Raw genomic sequence first — 14698 nt, forward strand, 5'->3', positions numbered from 1 at the left:
AATGCAGGTGAGAACCTGACATCCAAATGAACCTTTATGCTGAACAACCTGACTTGCCTCCATCTTGCAGGTTTGAGTCCACCTTGGCCCAAGACTTTGGGAGTGCTCTTGTAATGTTTTCAATCAGTCCCCCTCCACTACAGGGTGCTAGGGATGAAGGTAACACTTTCCTATCTGGTCCTCTCCTCTTCCCTGTTTCCCAAAATCATTGCAAACCCGCCTGCCATCTCTAAGACAAGATAACCACACGGGACAGATGGACACAGGGCACCAGGGTGGGAAGGGAGAGAAGCACTGGAAGCAGAGGCAGGAGGCTGGCCTGTTGTACTTCATCAGCCTCTCCTCAAACAGCTCCCAAGTCCCAGCCACAGTGGCACAAACCCCTGGCACCTGCCCTAAAAAGGCAGAGAGGATCAGGACTCACCCTCGTAGGACAGCACGTGGCCTTTCTTGCCCTCGTAGATGACATGTCCTTTGGGCACGGCATCCTCCCTCGCCTTCTCTGCTCTGCTGGGGCTGTCTTCTCCGATTATCCTGGTAATGGTTCCTTTGTACAGCACTTCTGCCGGGGTGCCCTTGGAAAGCCACCAAGATCCATATTTAACAGTGTCACAACCAATTAAGCAAACGCCGTGCGGGGACAGGCTGTTCCTCGCGGGAAGCTGAGCGCAGGGAGCACACCCGGCCTCCGCTTCCTGGCGCAGCCAACAGCCAGGGACTTGCAGCTTAATTATTGATGAGAATGATAACGAGCAGCAGTAAAAAGGTACGTGATCTGTGTGAGGCTGCTGGGAAGAGGCAGGGGATGAGGAGAGCACAGAAACAGCAGCTCTCACCCTGTGTGTTTTGGAGTAAGCTGCCTGCCTGGCTCCCTCTTCCCAGGTTTGGGGGACAGGGCTGGTGCTCCCCTGAGGACACCTTAGTGACAGCAGGCACTGCTCCAGCATTAGCTTTTCCCTGCAGCCTATTTCCCCAGCTTGGCACAGGAGGCACAGAGATGTCCTGCCCGCCCAGGCACAGCTGCTGGCAGCAGGGTGACCTTCAGGGAGCTGCCTGTGTGCGGGAGCTGGGCTGGCAGCGCGCCCGGCCGAGATGGCAGCGACAGCAAAACCGGTCCCGCAGCAGGTCAGGGAGCAGAGCCTGCCTCAGATCTCCAACAGGAACACCAGCAGGCTCCCCACACACACCAGTGTGAGCTGAAACCTCTCCTTCACCACGAGCAGACACAGCTCACAGCACCTGCCCACTGAATCCCCTTCAACACACACGGAGCTGATGTCCCTGAGGAGTCGCTGGTGATAAACACCCTTCTGCCACTGTAACCTGTCGGTGCCAGCTGGGAACAGCCACCATGGGGGGACAGCCCCCCTTCCCCATCTCTGGGAAGGCACAGTGACGCTGTCAGAGCGACCCTCCTGACTGACACCTGCCTACTCAGCTCATTTAACCCCAGCAAGCCCCGGGACTGATGCCTGGGGGAAGCCTCGGGACGTGATGCCCCCGCCTGCTTGGCTGGTGTTTCCAGGCTGTGCCACTCAGGCTCTTTCCCCACCCCTGCCTGGGATTGCCCCTGCTCTCCACCAAGCCCTCAGAGCAGCAGCAGTCCCCAAAAGCCAGGGCATACCAGCATGGGGGTTCAGTGCTCTGGGCACCCACCCTTACAGATCTGGGCACCTGCAATGGCTCTCCCAGCCCCAGGTAAGGCACCTCCCTCCACAGATGTGCTCCGAGGGGATGTGAAAGCAAGTGATGACAGATGGCTTCAGAGCAGAGAGCATATATTCAAGATCTGCTTCCTGTGAACTGGATGACTCATCTGAGATCAAGTATCAGCTCTGGTACCAGGAGCTGCTGCCAGAACAGGGGGCTCCTTCACCCCAGCAGGAGCAGAGGGATGCAGGCTGCTGGGCCAGCAGGAGAGCCAGGCAATGCCCTGGGTCTGGCCCTGATACCTTAATTCCCAGCCAAACAAAGGAATCTGGATTGATTCATCAGCTGGCTGGATTCATTAACTGGATGCAAAACAGTATCTCAGCAAACTCTGCTGATCTCCTCAACTGGCACATGGTACTCAAGGTCCCTCACACCCACCCACTGCTGCCCACAGCTGCTGCAGGAGCATCTGAGAGGATGGAGCAAGTGTTTGCTCTGATGGGTTATTTACAGCCCCTGAGCACCCACTCCTGGCATTTGTTGGACACAGGGCACCAGGCAAGCTAAGCCTTTGCTCCGGGCCAGGATTCAGGATCAGGTCCCCAGGGCCAAAGCGAACATGGTCATCCTCCTTGAAGAAGGCAGGCAAAAATTGGAGCCTGAATGTCTTTAAATATCTGAATGATGGCCAGATAAAATCCCCATGGGAAACAGATTTTTTTTTTTTTTAATGCTCTCTGCTCTGTTACCAGATGAGCAATAACTCACACTGCAAGAAACTATCGCCCGCTTGCCAGCTGCTCTTCTGAAGATGGATGGTGGAGATTAAGGCCACAGTATCTTCCTGCTGAAGAGCCTTTGGGCAGGACCCCCAGCACAGCGTGCTCAGCCCTGGCAGGAGCTCCTGCTACCTTACCTGCCCCTCACAGCCTCCTCCCTGCTCCACCTGGCCTGGGCCCTCCACCCATCTCCTTTGCTCAGCCCCACTTTCCTGCCCTGACAAGATGATTTTGCCAGAGCCCTTTACAGCTCCTTTGCCTCTGTTCCTTAGAGCTACAAAAGGCAAAGCTGGGTTTAAAGGTGCTGTAAGGCTGCACTGCTGTTTGCTGGGCTCTGCTCCTCTGCAGTGTTCACTCATGGGACACCACTCGTGCCATCTCCAGTGGGGGCTGCTTGCAGACCCCTCTGAGGGGCTCCATGGGGTGGGAGCACCACAGAGCTGCTGCACAGCCCTGTCCTGCACACCCAGCGTGCCCCACAACCCCCAGTGCCCATGTCCAGCACCACAGGCTGCAGCTGGCAGCACCCAGGGGTGACAAGGGACTTACATGTGTGATGGAGCCTCGGTAGGTGATGGGCGACTCCGGAGGGGGCCTGGATGTGGGTGTTCCTTTGGTGATGCTTCCTCCCGAGGCAGAGCTGAGGGAAGTACCTGTAGGACACAAAAACTGTGAGCTGGGGCTGAGACTACTGAGGGCAGGATTTGACCCAGTCTCTGTGGTACTGGAGGGGACACCCTCCAAGAGCTGTCAGTGCTCAATCCCAAACCTTTCAGAACCCTTTGTGCCAAGTCTCTTGAGAAACCCCTCCCTGTGAGTGTGGGGTGGAGAGGAGGGAAAATATAGGTCTTTTGAGGCTATCAGCTCCCTGCTGTCTCTGTGGAGGTGCTGGGCAGATTTATGACCTGGGAGAAAGCACAGCCTGGCTCAGCCTCTCCTGATGTGATCAGAGCAGATCTGTGGTGAGATGCAGCTCAGGGTGGCTTGAGTTCATTCACATAGATCTGCCCTGGGTTGGATCCAGCCCACAGCACTCAGGCTCCTGACTTGTCTTACTAGGGGGTTCACAAACCAGAAACCTCTGCATTTATTTTCTTCTGCCTGATTAATGGGAAAAGAAACCCATCAGGGTTGCATTTAACCAAAATGGGGTCCCTGATCAGCTGGAGGACCAACAATGAAGAGCATGAAAATACCAATTAATGTAATTTAAACAGGTCTTGCTTTGTCTTAAGCAACAGATTTTCAGGCGCCCTTTGAACACAAAACCTCCATCAGAATCAACACTTGAGGCCCTGATTTGGGGAGGTAGAGAAAAGGGGTAAAGAGACCCCATTGGCTGGGCACAATTCCAGAAGTCAACCCTGAGATCACTGGGCAGCTGCAGCCAGTGTGGCACTCACCAGGCTTGGGAGTGCCAGCATCCCTCCCTCTCTCCCCACAGCTGGGGCACGTGCCCCCCACTCCGTGTCCTCACCCCGCAGGATGGAGCCCTCCTGGGATGGCTGCAGAACCAGACTCTCTGGCTGGCTGGCCTGGCTTCTAGGAGAAAGTTGTTCCTGCTTTACTCCAGGAAAAGGCACTGGAAAACATAAAACATTACCCAGGTATCAGCAGAGGTGCAGGACACGGGGCCACAACCCTTGGCTGTGCCAGCCTGGAGGCAGCACCTTCTTGGCACCTTTGCCATTCCAACTCCTTGGGATGGGCTTCCCAGGGTGGTGAATGCACAAATGCCATCCAGCAAAGCCAGATCCTTCACCCTGGCACTGCCCACACCAGGAGCAGAGCTGACACTGGAAACTCTGTGCTGGTTTATAACAGAACCCACATACAGTGAGAAACAGAGATCATATCCCTCCTCCCCAGGCCTGATCCCTCACCCATTCCCTCCTGCTGTCAACAAGAGCTTCCAAATCTGCAGACTAAACACTTTCTTTGTTCACTTCAGGCCATTTACTCTTTATCCTACCAGCCTGGGGAGCAACAATATATTTCCTTCCTTCGATCACAGTGTTACCTGAAGGGTATTTATGGGCTGGGAAGTGTCCCTGACCGAGCTGTTGCTTTCCTATACTGCACAAATGTAGCTCCCTGTGTCTCTGCTCCCCTGATGGACTAAGCCTTTCATCCTCTTAGCAGTTCTCTCTGTGCTCCTTTGCTGTGCCCTGTGCTCCTCCTTTCCCCTATGCTTCTGGCAAGCTCACTCCCTTCTGCTTTCAGAACATGTGAAAAACAACTCCTCTCCCAGTTCCTTACCCAGTTTCTTGGGATCCATGGTCAGTGGCAGGCCCATGGTGATGGAACCAACGGGGACCTTGGCGTGCTCGGGGCTGTAGGGTGTGTGGAGCTGGATGGGCATTCCCTGTGGGGCAAGAGGAAAGGTCAGGAGCACCTGATGGTCCCTGAGAGGCATCTCCACCTCTCACACCTATCACTGCCCTACCTGGGAAATGGATCCGACGGATCTCTCCAGCACGGAGGGGTGCTTGGTGGAGGAGATGAGGGGAGGAGGGTTGGAGATGCTGGCTAGTCTCTGCAGCCCTGAGCGAGAGCTCTCATGCAGGTTCAGAGGGATGGGGTGTCCTGTGAGGAGAACACAAATGTCAGTGAGACTGAGGGCAGGCAGAGCAGCTGCAGCATCAGGGAGAGAAGGGGAATGGGAGGGAGCAGGGGCTGGCTGTGAGCCTGCAAGTCACACAGGCATTTTGGAAAGGACTGGAATAGTTTAAATTACTGCCCTGTCCCCTCTGCAGCCAGAGGATGAGCTGCCCTCCAGCCAGAGAGGGATGAAACCTGTCTGACTTTGCACCCACCCTGCTCTGTGACAATCCACACCCCTACACCTGCCCCAGCCAGAGCTGGGAGACACACCTGACCACCCTGGGGCCTTTAAAGAGCCCAGCCTGTGACAGTGCTGTAAGCACAGCCTCTGGGCTCAGCCCCAGCTCAGGGGAGGGCACACACACACAGCCAGTGGGTTTTACTTGCCTGGTGGGTTATACTGGAACAAGTGGGGCTCCGTCTGGGGAGAAGTTTTGATCACATCCCGGGGGTAGGACAGAACAGGGGGCCAGCAGGAGGCAGCCACTGACTCAGCACTCAGCTTCTGAACCTCTGCAATGGCTGAGAAATGCACGGACTTCTCTGCAAAGGACACAGAAAGAAACTGCATGGTGAGTGGGCAGCAGGAGTGAGGAGTCCCTGTGAGCATGGCAGGGAAGCAAGAGCCAGCTCCAAGCACAGGAGATGGCTTCAGTTCAGTCCAACTTGGCCACGAGGTGAGGCTGAACTCTTCAACCAAGCTAAAAGGAAAAAGCTCAGTGTCACTGCCTGGATTTGACAGCATTTATTTCACTCAGATTTAAAGGGCAGTGGGACGTCTGTGTTGGTGACTCTGCTGGTGCTCACTGTGGACCTGGAGCCATCCCACCCAGGAGAGATGACATTTGACATGCAGAGTCCAGCTCCTTGCCAGGACTTGGCCATTAGTGAATTGCTCCTGGGCAGCTCCTGCCTGTGCCCACAGCTCCACATCATCCCAGCATGGCAGGGCTGGAGGATTAATGATGATGCTGTCAAATCCTTCCCTGAGGTTAAAGCCAAGAAGCAGCAATGTTGGCATTCCTCTGGAGCACGGGGGACATCCAGAGGGTACCAGTTCCTGGTGACTACACTGTGGTGTGCAGCTTCCCAAAATTACCCAGTTCCCATCCTGGATACCAGGCTGGGCTCATCCTGGCTATAAAAAGGCTGAAGGGAGGCCAAGAAGAGTTTAATGATAGAGGAGCTGTGCTGGGGACACCTGAACCCTGCCATGTGCTGGAAGATGCTGAGGAAAAGAGAGGCTTCATCTGCACCAGCTCTATGCCAAGTGCATCCTCACGCTTGGCTAAGCAGATGGATGAGACAGCCTTTTCTGGATGGAGAGGCAGGTTTGGTAGGATTTGCTTGTAATCAATAAACACTTCATTTTGCACTGCCCTTGCTACCCAGATCCACCTGTGTAACGTTTGCATTGACCAGAAATTAGAAACTGGGCAGTAAACAATGGCAATCACAAATGAACCCAGCCTTTAACCATCAATTTTTGATAAAAATAGATGCTGAATCCTGCTAAGCCTAATAATAGGGCAAGTAGATTATCAGAGGCCCAATTTAATGAGGCTTTACTACATTATCGTTATTAATGCTCAGTGTACTCAGAAGCTGGGAGATTATTCTTGTCTGCCTCAGTGAGAGAAGAAATCCATTGTGGGCACACAGAGGTGTGCAGGCACTCACACCTCTGCAGCCTGGTGGGAGCAGACCCTGGCTGTGGCCTCTTGTAGGATCCCAGAGAGGATCCCTTCATCCTGCCAACAGAGGGGAATCCAGGCACACCCTCCCCACTGCTGGAGAGTCTCTGGCACAGCCACACTCCCTGATCTTCTCCCCTTCAGCTCGGCCCCATTCAGCTCTGCTCGTGTGGGGGCAAACAGCGCTGGGATCTCCAGCTGAAGATGCTCCCTGAAGCCAAGGCCCTGTCAGCCAAGGCTGTGTGCACCCTGGATGGCTCTCGGAGAGCCTCGTCCTCCTCCCCTCCCCGTGGGAGCCGTCCCCTCCCTGCGAGCCTCTCCAGCCTGTGAAATGTGGCCAGTTCCTAATTGCCCCCGCATTAGAGGGTGGCTATAACTCAGCCAGCTTTTGATAAAATAGCACTTACACGGGGAAGAGAGAGTTCCTATTACCGTTTATCAAGTCCCTGGAATGGGAGCGAAGGAGTCAGAGTTTATATGATCCGTCATCCAAATTAATGCTCTTGGCTCCCCGTCGCCTACAGAGGCCAAATGAAACACAACTAAATCAACACAAAACACACTGCTGGCTCTCCAACCGCCAGTGATAACCAAAGATATGCCCAAGAGCAGCTCGGCACCGGGCACAGGGATCCGCCTGGCTGCCGGTGAGATCCAGGCAGGGCTGCCTGCCTCTGCCCAGCCCCGTGATCAGCAGCTCCTCGTGCAAGGGCAGGCAGGGCTCAGGGAGGTATGGCTGCCTGGCCACCCTCCAAGCTGATAGAGCCCCAGCCAGCGGCTGCGAGGCAGCCAAGGCCTGGGCCAGGATGTGTGCAAGGCTTGGCTTTGAAGCGGATCCAGAGCGGTGAGAAGGATGTTGATCTCCGCAGCGGCCGCAGGAGTTCCAGCTCTCTTATCAAGCCAGGGAGGAACAGCAGTACCTGCTCTGGTGGAGTCAGCCCCTTGCTGAGGGGTGGCACAGGGCTGCTTTCCACAGGGCTCTGCAGGCTGTGCTGGACTCTGCCTTTTAACTCCAAGCCATGTTTGCAGTCTGGAGGCTTGCCACTCCACTGGGATGGCTCGGAGAGCAGGGGAGGGAAGGGATGCACACAGATTTGCCAGGAATATCTGGCTATCTCCCTTCTAACCCCTGACCCACAGCCAGGACGTGTTCCAAGAGGCAGAGACAGAACTGACACACTGCCTGAGTCCATACTTGCATTGAAACCAAGGCTTTGGGGGAGTGGAATTCTCCCCTTGAGGTGACTCATCACAAACCTACTGCTTTTCAGAAGAGAAATGAGTTCCCACTATGAACAGGGGAGACCAGCCTATGTCTCCCTGGGGTCCACATGCATTCCAGCCCCACTGTGGCACCCAGCACAGATGCACAGCCACACAGGGCTTGGAGAGCACACAGCTGGAGCCCAAGACCTACTGAGATGTTTGCAGGGATATAGGGAGGCATAATTACTTTCATTAACATGAAATATTCAGAGCTGTACAGAGGAGAGAATAAAGTGCTTCATATCATTAGTGCTTTGCAGAGAACAAAGCAACAAAAGATCCACCTGGATAACAGATCCTTGTATTTGATAATGGTGCCAGCAGGCCACAGAGTGCAGTGGGTGACTTCAACACCTAAAGCCTGCCTTGTACCTCATACCCACTTATCTGCCTCACCTCCTCATCCTCCTGTGGCCAGGAGCAAGCTGGAGCTGCAGCACTGGGACATGGGCAATGCAGAGCTCAGGGCTGGAGTGCTGGCAGTGGCACCCAGCTCACAAGGAAGCTGAGCAGTGCAGCATCAGATCTGCACAGGATTACAGCACAGGAGATCAAACCTGATTACCTGCCACTGGGGAGGAAGAGCTGGAGGGGAACTGTTCCACCTGGGCAGCAAACAGGAGCACAGCAGGATAAGATCTACTGGAAATGGGAATTCACGGGTGGCAACGCCACGAAAGGGGAAGCTCCCTTTCTTGCAAGGTGAGCAGTCACCTTCCTTGCTTATATGCAAAACATTCTGAAGGTGTGATGCACACATTGTGCTATTTATTGTTTGAAAAAATTGTGGCCAAGTGCCAGCAATGCAAGCAAATCCTTCTGTCCAGAGGAACACGACAGCTTGAGGAATAACTACCTGGCGTGGACACTGCAGAGCAGGCTGCCACAATCCCGGCTGCCCCAGGGTGAACTAGTGCAGTGATTTTCCAGCAAACATCACTGCCAAGTCCAGTGCCTCCTCACTGCAGTCTTATCCACCCTTCTCTTCCGTGCACAAGCAGGTGATTTTTGCAGCTGCACCCATTCCTGTTCAGGATCCAGCACTGGTGGACACTCTACCACACAAGCCCAACTTCCCTGACCGTGCCACTGGGGACAGCCTCTCATCTTCCTTAACAACCGAGCCACAGGCCAGCTACAGGGGGCAGGGACACAGACTCTGAACTGGAACAGACTCTAACACTCAGATTAAAAACACATTTAGAGGATGGTTTCATCAGGACTTCCCGTCTCTCCTTAACCTTGATCCCCAGGTGCTCAAGCTAATAATGCTTCAGATGCTCTATGGTGGGAACCTCTGAATTGCTCATTAGGCAGCCAAACCACATCAGAGCTATTCCGGGGAGAAAGCACTGGGAATCTTTACAGGAACCTTTGGACTCCGAGTCACAGTATTAGCATTGATTTTAAATGAAATAATGGTCCCCGCTGTGCATTAAAAGCATTCTTTATAGAAAGCCAGCAAGGTAGAAAAGAGCCATTGTACCCAGAGCCTTGGCATGCCTCCAGGCCCCTCTGCTCTCTGGTGAATGGCAGATGCTAATAAAGGCAATCTTCACCTCCTTGGCGCTCCACACTGCCCGGTTTGCTGTGGGCTCAATGAGACATCACGTACTGTCTAATGAACATGGGAAATTAGCCATGCCTCTCTCGTCCTGCCTCAAGATGCTATTAAAGAGCTTTCAGGGGTCGAAACAAGCTTTCACCTAGGAGGGGGAAAGCTGCTGGCTGCGTGCAGCTGCTCAGCCCGGGCGCTCCGCGCGGATAAACGCGCACACAGCCCTACCTTCCTTCTCTCCAACCGCGGGGCTCCGGCTCTTCCCCCTGGGGCTGCTGCTGGGCTGCTGCTGCTCCTTCTCAGCCTGCTGCTGCTGCTGGGACTGTGACAGCTTGCTCGGGGGCATGTCCTCGCGGGCAGACTCGTGGGCTTTTGTGATCTGCTGCTGGTAGAGAGCCAAGGCGTGGGGAGGCACCTGAGGCTTCGCGCTTCCGCTCTGCAATACCCCCTCTGAGAAACCTTCGGAAATCTGCAAAGCAGGAAGAGTTGGGGATGCTCATCATGTGCTGTTGACATCTGTAACAATCTTAAGGACATCAGGAGTTAGGAGAAACCCCTGCCCCACACTATCATGGCACGTCTTAGCAGAGGCCAAACAGGGCTTCAAAGCTCACTAGCCACAGGAGATTTTAAAAGCCCATGACAAAGAGTACCAGCTCTGTGCTGGTGATACTACAGGACAGAGTCAGACTTGTTCAAAACCCCTAATCTATAGTTACGTGCTTGTAGCTTTTGCCAGAAGTTACATTACAGCAGCCACATCTCTAGCTGCAGCATGGGAAACTGGAAGAGCATCAGGAATGGGTCCTCCCTGATCATGCAAACCCCAAACAGGGATTTCCTCCCTGCCCACCCTGCATCACTGCTCCTCCAGTGCTGATCCTGGAGATACCAAGATGCTTCTTCTCACAGCCCAAGCCGCCATATCAGTACTTTCAATACATGGCTACTGAGCAGTCAAAAAGGGGGACCAAGCAAAGCTCCTGGGTGAGGAAGGTGATATCCTTCAAGCACGAGATGAAGTGCAGGGCTGGGAAGGTGCACTCCTTCTTTTTAAACCCATGGGAGGCAGCAGTCATGTGGCAGTGAGAAGCTTTTTCTGTCCAGACCTCCCACGATTTTCTGATAAAAGAGCTCAAGAGACATCCAAATGCTGCTGGCAGAGCTGCTCCAGCAGCTGGGAACACCCTCTGCACAGGGAGCACCTTGCCTGGCTGGGGACTCACACCGCCCAGGCACAGCTCTCTGTGGACCAGAGGCCATCCCCAGGGATGAGCACATCCTTGCAACCCTGACACACACCACGGGGCCCAGCGGGAGAGCACGCATGATGCACAGGCTGTGCTCCCAGCCCCTGCCCTCTCCAGCAGGGTACTCACAATGGGAGGGATGGCAGCAGCTCTCTGCTTCAGCTGTTTCAGGTCCAGCGGCTTCTGCGGCGAGGAGTTGAGCCGGGTGTCACTGGCGGTGTTGAGCAGGCTGGGCCTGGGGGACAGCAACCTGGAACCAAAACAGGACATCAGCCATGGACAGGCTCCATGGCCCCCCCACACCCTGCACCCCTGCTCTTCTGTGCTGCCAAACCCAGAGCACATCCTCTGCATCAGAGAGGAGCGTGCTGGACTGCTGCTGGCTGCTGGGAATCTGGGCTCAAAGACAACCCCAAGGGACTACGCGTCCAAACAAGACCCTTATGTCTGGCTCAAGAGGCTCTTGAGCCCACTTTCCCTCATCCCCATGCTATTTCTAGCAAATCTGCTGTTGTCCAGAGTAAACCTGAGGGAAAATGGACTCTAGAGCTGGGTGCTATGGAGCGAGGTGACCAGCCCAGATTTCATTTGGACATCGTGTTACCCTCCAGAGCTCACACATACAGCTCACCCAGGGCTTCATGCTCTTCTTCAAGGACTGTCTTTTATCAAGGTGCTAAAGCCAGGGCAAGCCACCATGTGCAGGCAACTCAGGCCCTTGGGTCACTTGAAAGACGAGAGGCTGGATTTGGATGGGATTTGGCACTCAGCAGCTGTGCAGCCCTGTACTCTCACCACTTGCTCTTCCCCTTGGCTGTTTGAACTGCCTGGTAACACTCAGCCAGCCGTGCAGAGCCCCTGTGCAAACATGGGGGGCATCCCCATGGTGCCACCAAAATGGGGTGGGGATGGAGGCGTGCAAAGCCCTTGGGACAAACCCTCAGCATGTCCAGCTCCTGAGCTCATGCTGAGACCACAGGGACCATGTCTGCCCAGGCCACCTCTGCTCTCTCTCCCTCCCGACTCCAGTTTGTTGAAGCCAGTTCATAGTTTTCAAGCTTTACAGCTTGATTTGTTTATTTTAGCTGTTATTTCAGTGCTCTCTTCAGCCTATAAATTTCAAGGTCATTCCATGCTCACCCTTGGATGAATAAACAAGTGTGGCGGGGCCGTGTGTGGGGAATAAATTCATCATGGTGCTGGGGCTGCCCCAGCCCTCACTCTGCACAGTGCCTGGCACCAGAGGGGAAGGGGACCCACCTCCACACTGGCACCAGGGTAAGGCACCCAGGGGAAAACAAACAAGGGACAGCAAATTTGAAAAAATTCTTCCCTAAATAATCCAATCTCGTCTGCCTGTGGAGCCACTCAGGTGTTGTGAAGCTGCACTCCTGGAAGGGTGCAGTGCCCCAAAATCTGCTGAGACACAAGGCTGGGGACAAGGGCACCCAGCAATTGTTCCTGAGACCTTCACGCCAGGCTGAGCTGTGGAACTGCCACCCCAGCAGCTGCTTTGTGCACTCGTTGGTGCTTGAAGAGGTACACTGAAGCACCCTTAAAGTCCCTTTAAGCACCCTCAAGATCTTCAGGTTTCCTGAAGCCCTCCAGGATCCTGATGCTTCGGAAGCCAAAGTCAGTATTAAATTCATAAATATGCAAATTGCCTAATTTATTACGTCCCTCCCAGCAGATCTTGCGCCAGACAATGGGATGTCTGTTGGGTGCTCTGCTCTGGAAATCACCATATGAACAACTCTTGAACATTTCTTATCCACCTGCTGCCAACCCAGCACCTCCCAAACCCAAGGCGCAGTGCCTTAAGATGGCCAATGGCATTGGGAAGGATGGGAGAAGAGTCAGAGCAGGAAGGGGTTGGCAGGCTCACAGCTGAGCCTCAGCAGTGTGGAAATGTCCCCTCCCAGGCATGAAGCTTTGGGGATGACCATGACACTGCATTTCCCACACTCTTCCTTCTTCTGCCATGGAGACGGATGGGGACTAATTTAACTTCCAGATGATCCAACCCCCTGACACATGACCCAGCCAAACAAGACTCCACGGTAGTTGTGCAAAGGCAGTGGCTACCAGAGCTCCAAAATGGGCTCCCCCAAGCCAGAGACATGGCTCCAACGTGGCACTGGCCTGGCAGAGTCCCTGCACCTCTAGCAGAGCCAGCAATGGGACGTGCAGCACCGGGATGGTCAGTGCAGGTGTCTCCTCATCATGCTGCAGGTCTGCAGTGCTATCTGTGTGTGGCCTCCCTCACATGTCCCCATCTGGCGTGACCTCCTGCTGAACCCCATCTTGGCTGTGCTTGAAGCAGCCCTCCTGCAGCACTCGCTGCATGGAACCACAGACAACCAGCTGCCTCCTTCAGCTTGGATGAGTTAAGGCTGCGCCTCCTCAATCCTGGACATGCCTTTGCTAGTGTGAACCGCAGGACCAAAAAAAGGCTGCCCCCACTCTGAACCCTTCCCTTTCTCACCGCGGGGACACCCCAGCCACCCTCTGTCCTCTTCTGGGAGATGCCGGGGACAGCTTGATGCTTTCACAAGCGCAGGGAAGAGCACCCACGCCCCGCTGGCGCTGGGTGGGTGGGCGAGCATCGGGTGATGCGGCGACGGGGCGGCTCACGCGGCTCCGCGGCCCCGCTCCGCGCGAGTCACGCTGCGGCTGCGCCAACGCCCGCGGCCCCGCAGCCCCGGGCCCACGGGGAAGGCAGCGGAGCACAGCTACAGCTGGCAGGGGCACCGAGTCCCCACTGGGAGCCAAAAGCTCCGAGCCAGCTGAGGATCGGCCCTGTGGGTGCTGCTGGGTTGGGAAGCGCCCGATGCCGGCGTCAGCTGCAGCCTGCCCGTGCCAGCAGGCTCTGCCATCGCCTCATCGCCACACCGGCTGAGAGGAGTGGCCCGGGAGCTCGGGACGCCTGTTTGGTGTTTAATATTCCTGGAAGCTGGTAACTGTTTGACAAGCGAGATAGGAGCTGACTCAGCGAGGAGCTGTGATGGAAAAGTTGTTCCCAAGAGGATTTGCTGCTTTGCTGCTGAGAAGTTGGTACAAGCCATTGCTGCCCTGCTTTCGGTTGGGTTAATGTTAAACTGGTGGAGGACAGCCCTGTTGGCCTCACTCTCCCTTACTGGGAGATTTTCTCCTGTCTGGGAAGCAGGGGAGGGTGGGGAGGGGTGGTGCTGGACTCGGGCCATTACTGGAGAGGAGCACTGCAGCCAAGAGGCCTCAGCCCTGCCACGGGGCTGGCCAGCAGCACCTCCACCACCCCTTGGCACCGCCTGCGCTGCTCCAGCTGCTCGGCAGAGAGGGGCTGCACCCCCGAGGATGCTCCCACACCAGCAGCGCTCATCCACCACAGGGGAAGAACAGAGGCCATCTGGAGCAGTGGGATGCACAACAGCTCCCTCTGACTTCATCCCACCACTTTGCTCAGTTGCTTTTTCAACAACCCCATCCACAGCGCTGCACAAATCCACAGCCTGCCCAGCCTGGCAGCACCCATCTTGCTGCCAAACTGCTCCCTGTGAGCCCACAGAGGGCTTGCAAGACACTGGATACAGGATGCCAGCCTTCAGTCCCTGTCCAGCTGAGTCAAAGAGGGACTGCTGCCCCCCATACAAAGGCTGGGTGTACACAGGAGTCCCACCTGGCCCAAGAGCCATCAAAAAATTCAGTGCTACAAAGATGTGTGTATTCACACATATTCTTTAAAAAAAGGAAAACCCTCTCTCCATCTGTGAGGCTCTTGGGTGGGGAGAGCCCTATGGGAAAGGCTGGGAGGGGAGCAAGATGTTTCTCCAAGGAGGAGGCCAGTGTTTCTCCTCCCTGTCCCAAGAGCCATCCATGAAGGGTCTGAGGCACTCTTGGCCAGGTCTAGGGGTGGGT

The 14698-nt window shown here is 55.2% G+C and overlaps 1 protein-coding gene across 1 annotated transcript in view; it reads right to left on the reverse strand.

Moving 5' to 3' along the window:
- NCOR2 (nuclear receptor corepressor 2) overlaps positions 1–14698 on the reverse strand; it is a 226183-nt gene that overhangs the window by 21154 nt on the left and 190331 nt on the right. Inside the window, 8 exon segments of the mRNA XM_063173183.1 lie at positions 425–575; positions 2982–3085; positions 3910–4014; positions 4692–4797; positions 4879–5018; positions 5424–5579; positions 9783–10023; positions 10934–11054. Coding sequence (XP_063029253.1) covers positions 425–575; positions 2982–3085; positions 3910–4014; positions 4692–4797; positions 4879–5018; positions 5424–5579; positions 9783–10023; positions 10934–11054 — 1124 coding nt within the window.

The sequence above is a fragment of the Melospiza melodia genome, chromosome 20, assembly GCF_035770615.1.
Source record: "Melospiza melodia melodia isolate bMelMel2 chromosome 20, bMelMel2.pri, whole genome shotgun sequence".
In the NCBI taxonomy this organism is placed as follows: Eukaryota; Metazoa; Chordata; class Aves; order Passeriformes; family Passerellidae; genus Melospiza; species Melospiza melodia.